The sequence below is a fragment of the Anneissia japonica genome, unplaced genomic scaffold, assembly GCF_011630105.1.
Source record: "Anneissia japonica isolate Jap-2015-1 unplaced genomic scaffold, ASM1163010v1 scaffold287990_len610157_cov183, whole genome shotgun sequence".
Taxonomy (NCBI): Eukaryota; Metazoa; Echinodermata; class Crinoidea; order Comatulida; family Comatulidae; genus Anneissia; species Anneissia japonica.
The window spans coordinates 255,942-267,808 of NW_022743371.1; the positions used below are offsets into that span (position 1 = coordinate 255,942).

At 34.3% G+C, this 11,867-nt stretch overlaps 1 protein-coding gene across 1 annotated transcript in view; it reads left to right on the plus strand.

The window, feature by feature from the left end:
• The window catches only part of LOC117119452 (transient receptor potential cation channel subfamily M member-like 2), a 22,001-nt gene that overhangs the window by 2,824 nt on the left and 7,310 nt on the right, over positions 1-11,867 (plus strand). The window contains exons 3-15 of the mRNA XM_033264285.1: positions 1,281-1,485; positions 1,768-1,933; positions 2,410-2,563; positions 2,970-3,042; positions 3,658-3,755; positions 4,159-4,329; positions 5,111-5,156; positions 5,574-5,658; positions 6,826-6,936; positions 8,031-8,382; positions 9,251-9,379; positions 10,034-10,258; positions 11,403-11,580. Coding sequence (XP_033120176.1) covers positions 1,281-1,485; positions 1,768-1,933; positions 2,410-2,563; positions 2,970-3,042; positions 3,658-3,755; positions 4,159-4,329; positions 5,111-5,156; positions 5,574-5,658; positions 6,826-6,936; positions 8,031-8,382; positions 9,251-9,379; positions 10,034-10,258; positions 11,403-11,580 — 1,993 coding nt within the window. The remainder of the gene's footprint in view (positions 1-1,280; positions 1,486-1,767; positions 1,934-2,409; positions 2,564-2,969; positions 3,043-3,657; positions 3,756-4,158; positions 4,330-5,110; positions 5,157-5,573; positions 5,659-6,825; positions 6,937-8,030; positions 8,383-9,250; positions 9,380-10,033; positions 10,259-11,402; positions 11,581-11,867) is intronic.

The window sequence follows — 11,867 nt, forward strand, 5'->3', positions numbered from 1 at the left end:
GGCATGACGTTTTTACGAACGGGACTTTGCTCTCTTGTTCTATTTATACTCTTTGCTACATACAACGCAGTAAGCCATCGAGTTTTAAAATTATAAACACACATGATTTTTAACTTGTGGTACAGGTATCATGCACATGCGCAACGAAACCGAGTTTTAACATTCTAATTGTAAGTAAACTTGTATATGACCTTGGCTTTGCAGTATCGTTTTAAAATTATAAACACTATACTAGTAGCACTTGTATTTAACTTTGATCTTGTAGTAGCATGCATCATGCGCGCAGAAAAAGTCAATCTCACAACATTTGTTGATTTGGGACTACGTATAACGCAGCAAGCCACCTTGTTTTTGAAATTAAACACCATAATTATAATCCCAATTATTAGTAAAACCAGTATGTGACCTTGAACTTGTAGTATCGTGCATGCGCGCAAGAAAAAGCAATATCACATTTGTTGATTTGAGATCATCGACTCTGGAAATTATAATCCAAATTATTAGTAAAACTTGTATATGACCTTGACCTTGTAGTATTAGTCATTCATGTAACGTGCTACAATATTTTTTTTTATCTGGTACTGGTATTGGGTATTTATATTGCGCCTTTCCCTTGCGGTTATGAAGCGCAAGCCAAGCCTCAATAATTCAGGAAAACAATGGTAGGCATAAAATTAGTCATTATTCAGGAACCTGAAGCATCACAGTAGTACAGTCACACAAACAACAAAGACAAATAAACAGATTACAACAATAAAAACACAAGAGGAAAAAAGGAAAAAAGCAGCAAAAAGAGAGTATCTATTACAAGTTATAACATAATTAAATGAAGCAAGCTATTTCAAAGTGCGACAGAATATAAGGTGCGACAGCTCAGTTATTACAAAGTGTTTCAGGCAGTTATTACAAAGTGCAACAGCTTGATAGTTACAAAGTGCAACAGTTTATTACAAAGTGTAACAACTTAGTTGCAAAGTGCAACAGATATTACAAAGTGTGACGATTATTACAAAGTGTTAATAGTACAGGCGTGCTTAATCATGGAAACAAATTTGAGATACAAGATTTGAACCTACTACCCTGACATTTGAAAGCAAGATCTTGACCATCAAGATGGCAGCTCCACTCCAAATTGTATTTTATGACATTATAATAATGATATGTCAAATGTTTTCCTGATATTTAAGGTCACATAGCCTCCAATAGCATCCTCATTTGAAGGCTACCTTTCTGTGCTATTCAGTTATAATACATATTTACCCATTAACATTATTGTACAGGGTCTGTACCCAGCTGAATACAAGGTTAACCCCATTGTGAAGCGAAAAGAGCCAGTTTCCCTGGATCCACATCACACTCACTTCCTGTTGGTAGATGATGGAACCATGATGTCGTATGGGTATGACATACCGTATCGTGCGGAACTCGAGAACGCAATGACAGAACTAGCTGACGAAGGACCAACTGATAGAGTACCAACTGACAGTAATTTTTATATTTTGTTGTCAACTCTCAAAGTTTGTTATTAGCCCTAGATTCATTGGATGCATTAACGGAATTTGCTAACTGTAAACATAATTCATGCGAATATTTCCAACTAAATGCAATGAAGATCGTAGTTTCGCAAGGAGCAATTATATTTTAACTATTATATAGTACAGTATAATTGGCATTATGTCACCTATACCAAGACTTCCAATCTTGAATACTAATTGAAATTTGTGGATTGTGTTGGAATTTCAATTTTCAAAACTTTATTTCCTACAGAGACTAAAGCAATATCAGTGGTGAAAATTTGCTTGGGAGGTGGTGAGGACACCATCAATTCCGCAAAGATAGCTGTTGAAAAGAAGACTCCCGTTGTCTTTTGTGAGGGTACCGGAAGAGCAGCTAACTTGCTAGCTGAAGCAAGCAAGAATTGTGTTTTCGATGAGTGAGTTTGATGGGATAATTATATATTGCCTGGTAGTTAAGATACTTTAACCACCAGTGTTTTCAATTCAAATCCAAAAAAATGGTATTAGAATCTTGCTTATGACTAATATCCAATTGCGACACGGGATATTCCTACTGAAATCACCATCTGTTACATACAAGTCATTCTGACAATGTTAATAGTTGGTAAGCCTACAAGGTTTGCACACAGTGAATGTATGTGCAATACCACAGTGAAAGGCATTAAAGATAGGCTGCACCTTACAAACATTTGCACCAATGCTAAAATACTGTATTTTGGAAGTGTTATATGCCTTTTTGATGTTTTCTCCATAGATACTACAAAGAGATATATTACAGTATGCACCTTACGGACACAATCAACTGCACTTTCTTGCCATTATAATGAGAGCACATAGTTTTATCCTCTAAATCTAACAATAGTTGTTTTTCGCTTTTCTGTCTTTTGTATAGGCTTAATAAAGTGTGGATAATTGAACCTTCTAAGCAGAAAGATATTAATGGAAGAATAGCAAGCGTGTGTCAATTTGGTGATGATCCTAAAAAAAAGGAAAAAATAAAAGATCTAGAAGAAGCAATCAGCGTTATAATGAAACATAAAAGAATGGTGAGCTATACACCATTGCCATAATCATAAGCTATCCTCATGATCAGATTATTAAATATACTAGTATCCTCATGATCAGATCATTAAATATCCTAGTCAATGTGATCACATTCTATAATCTGTCCTGATGACAGCCATCAGTCTGTAATCATACTACCGTGAATCGATTGTAATACCAACTTTAGACACGCCGATCAATCTTGTTAATGCGTAACCATAAGGACACTTATTGTTGGATGAGAAGAATTTGGCTTTGATGTGATGTTAGTGTGATCACAATACCATTTAATAACTGTGAAAATGCCTTCATGACCATAAAACTCTGTCTATTTAGCTCAAATTACTAATCCTGACCACAACAATTGGTCTCCAATAACGTGATCACTCTGCTTCTGTTTACTTTTAGATAACTGTCTTTAGCATGGATGGCGGTGAACAAGCAGGTTTGGATTTAGCGATACTAAAGGCTATTCTCAAAGGTAGAACTTTACATATTCAAGTGTAAAATAAAATGAGCTGAAAAAGTTTGCCACTTGTCTCATCAGAGAAATTTCATACCATGAAAGTTCACAGCCGTCTTTCTTGACCAATCATCCCTCTATACTTCACTCTCCTCACAAAATAGGCTTTCCTGGTCATAGAAAATATTCTCTGTTCACTATGATTCAAAAATAGGTTGTCTTAACCATTACAAAATCTCCCCTGTTCCCTATCTGTCCTGAAACTTTTTAGTTGTAAAATAGGCTCACTTTATTATTCTTTCCCTGTTTCTATATGATTCGCATAGTTCACCAAAAAGACTGCGGCGAATGCAAGGTGTGCAGAGGGTGCGATGGAAAAAATGTTGATTTGTATTGTTGACATATTTTTATCATTAAAAAAAAATAGTACCGGTAAGATTTTGAAAGAATCAGAGAGCAATTTCCAACCACCTTGAGATCCATATTCTTCAAATGTAACTCGAAATTTAATTGGATCTCACAATATATCCTATAATCTTCTTATATAACATTTATTAAAATCACTCACATATTAGCATGAAAAAGCATCATTTTCTTTACGATGCCTTCATTCTGTTTTACACATAATTCTAGGCGAGGCGGCGAAACCTGAGTCCCAGTTGGAGCTGGCCCAGTCATGGGGTAGAGCCGATGTTGCTAAGAGTATATTTGAAGGCAACAACGAATGGAAAGTAAGTAGGCCTATGTAGCCTTAATTATTTTTTGAATATTAATAAATACTGTAGTTTTGAAATGAAAAAATGTTGGAAATAAAAGGAAAAACCAAATTAACCTGGAAGAACGAAAAGGAAGGAAAGGTAAGAAAAAGTAAGGTAAGAAAGGAAATTTGCTTGTAAAATTAAGCCAAATATGAAAGTTCAAACTTTAACCGTAGTCGTATATGGTGGGTATATCCAATTTGAATAGTGCTTTTGGAGTTATCCCTCCAGTTCAAATAGTTTTGTAGTAATAGGCCTAGTTCAAAAATATACATTTTCTCACAAAAGAAACCAGGCCCTCAGTTTTCTTCTCTATATTTTATGAAGAACATTAAGCTACTGTTTTACTGATTGATACTTTTGTTTCATATTTTAGCCTGATAGTTTTGATAAGTTTGTGACAAAGGCATTAAAGAAAAACCAAGTCGATTTCCTTCAACTGTTTTTAGAAAATGGCGCCATCATGAAAGAATATATAGATACGCACCTAACTGACTTGTATAACAAAGAAGAAAAAGTTCTTTATCGAAAGCTACTAGATAAACTGGTAAGACTGCATCCAAGAACTTTGTTTCAAATAAATTGTTATTTCCACGGTGATTACGTCAGGAAATTAAATACTAATGATGTTTTGCCCTATCTGACGTGTTTTGCTACTGAATGATCAGTCCATTCTAGAAAAAATCTCGCAAGTACTTTGGGTGGGAATCGAAATCACGACCTCTTGGTAACTAGCCTAGTGTCTTAACCACTCGACCTCGAGCTTGCGCTTAGTGGCATAAACTCTGATCACTGAATATGCATGGCAAAAACATGATGATAAATTAATAAAATTGATTTAATTTTTTATAGCACATAATTGTAATTACTTCACTTTTAAAGTATAAGTTTAAAGTTTTGTAATGTCGAATGCTTCATTGAGGGCAGTAAAATAGAGGCAGTAGAGTATATTGGCCTTAGTGGCCACCCATACAATGAAAATAAAATTAATCAATCGACTATTAGGCAATCAGTCGAGTGGTTCTAGAACTCCTCATCGGAACTAAGAAGAGCTATTAATTAATCAACTCTTAGTCAATCGGCGGAGTATTTCTAGAGCTCCTAATCGGAACTAAAAACTAATTCCAAAAAATGCAATTAAATAGTTTGTCAGTTAATTTTTTAAGTATTAAAATTGTTATACTAAAAGCTGTTTTTTTTTTTTTTTTTGGTAATTTTTAGTCTAAATTTCTCTGAAAGAATAGGTACCATATGAAAGCAATTACACATTCATTGTATTTTTTTCCCCGGATTATTTTGACCATCATGATGCTTTGTTGTTAATTCAGAAGTTACCCAGAGCTTGTGATGACATGTCAACATGTTGTACATCCGGTAAGTAGGTTAATCATAACACATTTACATATTTTGTAAGATTATGATACTTATTAGAATATTTCATTTATTTAAATTTTATACCAGTTTTTGCCATGCTTAGAAAGGATAACCCAGATGATTATGATATTAATCATCATTATTGTCATCATCATGATTAACATCTTGATCATCATCATCATCATCATCATCATCATCATCATCATTATCGTTATACTTCTCATTGCGTGATTCATGACAGACATATTATCCATATCATGGTACTGTAAATTTTGCTGCATAAAATATAGATTATTATTATTATTATTATTATTATTATTATTATTATTATTATTATTATTATTATTATTATTATTATTATTATTATTATTATTATATTTACTAACTTATCAACTTTTATCAACTTATTTTTGTTAGGATCCGCATCCGACGATGTCCAGATGGTTTCACAATTTGAACACCCCTTCACAGAGTTGTTTGTGTGGGCAATTTTAGGAAGCAGGTGGGAAAAGATTTATATAGATAGAGGCGTAGCAAGTTGGAATGGGCCCCATTGCAAGGTTAATTTCCTAGCCCTTTGATGTGAAGCATCAACCATGGAGATATTATAGTGAGCTTCCATGTAGTTTTGGCTAGTGGGAGAATGCTGGGAGCAGTCAAATTCCTCCGGAGGGGTAGGATAACCTTCAAAAGCTCTGACGTTTTAAATTTTCAGGAGTCGTATCTTGAATTTAAAATTCTAGGACTACTGTAGGTATACTGATTCATGTTTTCAGAAAATTCATCGTTAAGAAGCGTTCCTTTTTTAACCCATATCTTCAATGGCCCAAGTTACTAACAAATATTAATAATAATAGGAAACCTCTGAACTATTTCAAGACGGGCCTCTCCGGAACAGCTGCTAGTTGTAAATTACTCAAGAAAACTGTTAAATTAAACAATTGAAATGAACGCAGTAATTACTTTTCTAAGAATTCTATTTATTATTGAGGGGCTACTGGCAGTTTTTTTCTTCAACATTATTGAGTTAGAAATTAATTTTAAGCTTATTTGGACTTGAATGGGCCTCTTATAGCTAGTCCTATAGCCTTAATACGGCACTTGTTGAGAGCCAGGCTTTGTTGTTAGAACAAAGTCTTCTCGTCTATGCGCTTACATTGGAGGCCCAGTGTACACATCTGCGTTGTATGCATTTTGAATAACCCATTTCATCTTTCGGAAGAATAGGTTACCCCTCTGCTATGTTTCATGTAGCTACCAAGCCTACGGTATAAGTGCCTCTTTACTATGGAACATTAAAAGGACAAAGTACAAGTGACAGCAGTGCAAAACACAAAGTCGGCAGTGCAAACTCAGAGTCAGCAGTGCAAAACACATAGTCAGCAGTGCGAAACACAGAGTCGGCAGTGCAAAACTCAGAGTCAGCAGTACAAAACACATAGTCAACAGCGCCAAACACCTTTACCTTTACCAATTATATATTAGGAACCTTACCTTTACCAATTATATATTGGAACAGGAGCCAAAGATTGCCAGTATTTGATAGTAATTGATAATAATGGTAAAGAATCAATTAAATGTTGCAGTTGTATTTATGGTTTCCATGTTTTAACATGGTATATTATAAGGTATTGATGATTTATTACATCTTTTTTCCGTTCATATTTAGAATGGATCTTGCAGAGTTCCTTTGGGAGCGTGGTGAGAACCAAGTGTGTTTAGCTATTGTTGCTTATCGAATGATCTCTTCAATGTCAAAAAAAGAGAAAGATTCAGCCAGGTAGGTAGGCAGGGCTATAAATTAAAGAAAGTGTGGAAATGAGACATGTGCTTCTATGAGACTCAGATCAGACGTGTTAATGTTACAGAGGGAGCAGTTTAGTTCTGTCTGATGGTAAAACACTGTGTACACCGACTATGAACATCTTTTTGGAGTTGTGTTGCTCAATTCAATTCCATAGCTTTAGTATATTCTTGTGTTTCAACTGGAGGGCTAAAATACAATATTTAAGTAAATTTTTTTTTTTTTTTTTTTTTTTTTTTTTTTTTTTTTTTATTCATTCATAATTTGACAACACAATACAAAAGCAGCAAAATATTTAAGTAAATTGCCTTTTTTTGAAGAGACACTTAATCGTTGAATTCTTGCCAAATATCTTCCATGTATAGTTTGTAAATAAAAAAAAAACGGAGAAGAGAGCTCCATGGCTATTCGACGATATGTGCCCAACCACTTAACGTTATCCTGCCAATTTTAAACTGCTCTGTAATTAATGGCTCATTGAAAATCGCTGGAACAAAAGTTTTGAACAATTCCTATGAAAATTCAAGAATGGCCGTCGTTTAATATTTTAAATTCAGGCTCTGGAGGAAAAAAATGTTTTTAATACGTTGTACAGTTTTATCTAAAGCAGAAAAAAGTTGTTTGGCGAAAAACTGGAGAAAGGTGAATGAGATATAAATTTTTAATATTTCAAAAATGGGGGGGGGGAGGGGAAGGTTTAAAAAAGGGAGGTTACACCTCTTTTCCCCTAGACTTTATTAATAAAAAAAAATAAATGATATGAAACACTTTCTCAAATTTTCACTAAGTTTAATTTTCTTAAACACTATCTCCATAAATATATTTTTTTGTTCTCTGTATTAATTGTTGTTTTTAGTATTTACGATTTTATATATTGTTGTATTTTGTCTTGTTGTTAATAATGTTTCATAATGTATTTTATCTCTGTAGGACCATATTTTAAAACAGTGTTACCGTCTCATCTATTATGTAATCCTGCCTAAATATTAATAAATAAAATGTAAAATGAATATTGTTGATGTTGTTTTTACTGTTCTTGCTATCAACTCATCTAATGATCTTTTTTACAGTAAATTTGAAGAGCTTGCTCTCAGTGTCATTCAAGAGTGTTTTTGCACGAATGAAGAGCTAGCCCAAAGGATGATAACGACCCCCCATAAGCTATGGGGTGGCATGGACACCCTAAAAATAGCTGCCAACTCAAACTTTAAGGAATTCATTTCGCATCCATGTGCCCAGGCCGTCCTTGACAATACCTGGAAGGGCGGTATGCAATGCTCGTGGTGGGAGGGAGTTTTGGCTTGGATTTTTCCTCTGTTGCTGCTGGTAATTACTTACAAGACGGAAAAATTGGCATGTGCAAGTATTTGTAAAGTTTGGAAGGTTTATAATGCACCTGTAACAAAGTTTATTGGCGGAGTGGTATGCTTTTATTCAGATTTACAGTCTTTTCTCTATCCATCTGTGTATAAAACATCCATCCATTCATTCTGCTATCTACCCATATCAACTTATAAACTGTGTCAATTTCATTATATATAATTTCCATGCATTCATTTATCCATCAGTCATCCCTCTACCAATCCATCCATCATCAGCCCTGTTGCCAACAAGCCCTCCAGATATTGTATCTACTTTTTTTCTCCATCTACCCTCCAACCACCCATTTTCCATTCATTCATCCACTGCCAATCTATCCATCCAATCATTTATCTATTCATCCATCAATTTACTTTTTCTGTACTAATCCATCCTCCTAATGTAGTTCTATAAAATAAATGTATAAAGAAATTGTGTAATAAAATGCCTCTGACGGGATTCGGACCTGCGACCTCTCGCTGTCAAGGCGAGCATCATAACCATTAGACCACAGGCTTTATGATTGAACAGATTACACTCTATTACACAAGAGATACGTTCGGCTGGAAATAATAATAAATGGAAATAATTGCATATACCGGTAATATAAATAGATAGCCGTTAACACTTTATTCAAACACTGTATTTACCTTTCTTTGATGATGATTTATATATAATTTAACAGTGTTAATGGCTATCTTGATTTATATATATATATACATATATATATACATATATATATACATATATATATATATATATATATATTCATTCAGCTATACACTTTTAAAATCATCCATCAAACCATTCGTCCATCCTTCTGTTTAACCGACCATCTTCCAATAGGCTGTGTAATATCACTTTGTTACATCAATAATTTTTTCTTATTTATTAAGTCTAAGAGAATAATAATTTCATTTGTTTTTTTAAGATGTCATATATGTTGTTGCTACTGTTGTTTAGCTATGTGTTGATATTCAATTTTCAATCAAAGCCTTCATTCTGGGAAAATGTACTTTTCGCCTGGATTTGCACTCTCATCATTGAAGAAATTCGACAAGTAAACAATTTTGTTCTTTCTCTACTGAAGACAAAATTAACATTCTAGTATGAAACACAAACAAAATATGACGTATGTAGTCATCAATCCTGGCGCCACCACTGCCAATATCACTTTTGGTTTGTGTAGTATATTTCATGATGTCTTGTATAAACTTACAAGTACATGTTTCTAAAAGTTAGATTCTTTTAATATTTAATTGAACCATATTTAAAGACAGTGTCCTGTGCAGCAAAGATGATCATTAGGGCCCCTGACAATAACGCAATGGTGGCACATGGATTTGCACAACGTGGAACCGATGTCCCCGACGGGAAGACAGATTTCCCAGACGGGGCGCTTCAGTGGATGGGTCCATGGTCTATCAAGAACTCCACATTGGAGGTCCAAGGGGAAAAGTTCCATAAAACTCTGATAAGGAATTTCAAAGGCTTATTTATTCCATTTTAGAGTCTTATATTCTCGCGAGTGCTCTGACAACCTGCCTCCACAGCACCACCACTGCAATAAAATATATTACATACAAATGCAAAAACAACTGTGGACTAAAACAGAAATAAAACCATTAGCATAACTTAAAAAAGAAAGTTGAATACCAAATTTCAAGTTTTATCTAAATTTATTATAAATTCTTGATTGATATTTTTCCTTCAGTTAAAGGTAGACCCACTTCAATGGGCGCGCAGTTACTGGAATTGGGCTGACGTCTTTATGTTGATTCTAGCCTTAGTTGGGTACGTCTTACACTTGAGCTCAAAGAAGACAGAAAGTGCCAAAGAATTGTTCTCTGCCAGCTGTTTTTTATTCTATGTCAGGTTACTTAGATTTTATGCTGTTTATGAGCGTCTTGGTCTAAAAATAGTTATGATAAGGAAAATGGTTAGTATATGATTACTTACCAGCTAATGTTCTATTCACTAAGAGACCTATAATTATTGTGTAGTTTACAAACAACGGTTTGTTTGTCGACAAAAGGCAAATCACGGATTGTCTTTTACAACCATGGTTGCACCATGGTTTGTAATTTAAAACAAACCATTTTTTTGTTTTTCGATTAAAAAAAAACAAAAAAAAACCATTGTTTGTAAAAGTCAAACTGTGGTTTGTAAATGACAAACATGGTTTTCTTTAAAACCTGTGCAGCAAAGATGATAAAAAAAACCACACAAGCCATAGATATTCTTTTACATGTCAAACCATGGTTTGTAAACAATCAAACAATTATTTGTCTTTTGTTATAAGACAAACCTAGGTTTTTATCTTTTACAAAACTATGGTAAAAAACATATCATGGTTTTTAAAATACAAACAAGCGTTTTCTTGCAGCAAGTGTTCTGGACTGGCAGCCCTCGGGCCATCTCAGGCCCACGAGTGCCTGTTATGCGGCCCGCGAGAACAAGCCCAAAATGATATTTTCATTTTGTGATACATAACACAATGTGTAGTGCAAACATAGTGCGGTCCCTTTTTTGACAAATATTATAAAGTATAACCACTGAGATCCTAAACAAGACTCTCATATCTGTGGAATGTTATGTTACATTATGAGTACATGTAATTGAGCCGTGAGGCTGAGATTTGTATGAAATTGTGAATAAAGTTAAATTTATAACATTTGACTTTTGCATTACCAAACACAAGGGTAACTTTCTTAGGTTAAGATGCTTGTATGAGCGTCTAGTTCTAGTGACTTATTAATTATTTTCAAAACTTATAATTCGGGAAGGAGAACCCCCCCCCCCCAAACCCTCCTTCGGTTTGCACCTGCAGCGCTCGGATGGTGCTACGCGCCAAAGTACATCTTTTGCCCTGGCCCTTCAAATCTGTCTATCTCTTGAAAAAAAACCAAAAAAAATCTAAACTGAAAAATATAAAAGTATCAAACGGAAACACTGAAGAGACAAAGAGAAGACAGCAATAATAAAAAGATTAATAGAGTGTCTTGTTTTTTCATGTGTTAAAATTGTACTGCCTGCTATTTAATACTTTTTTCTTTAATTAAATTGATTCATTGTTTTCATAGATATTTCAGCTATTGCTGTTTCTTGGTATTTTACTTGTTTTTATGGTCGGTTATGGTGTAGCCATTCAGTCTCTTCTCTTTCCTAACGAAAAAGACGTTGGTGAAGCTATTGTTGGTGTCTTGTACATGCCTTACCTCCAGATTCTTGGTGAATTGTTTCTGGATGTTACAATTGAAGGTATTTCAGGTTTTGATTTAATATATATATTCCGTACAGCCAAGCATTGCGCATAAGACGCATTTGTTCTTCGGATTTAGATTTTTAGAATCGAACAGAAGAACTATCCGGACATCCCCGGAATAGAAATTATCATCGAGGACCCATTGAAAATGCTATTAAAAAAAAAGCAAAGGACATACCTCGTGCTCAAACACTGACGTACAAACCACGTCAACGATCGACCAGAGTGCCACTGGTCACTACCTATCACCCTAGGTTACCACCACTAAGGGCTATAATTCAGA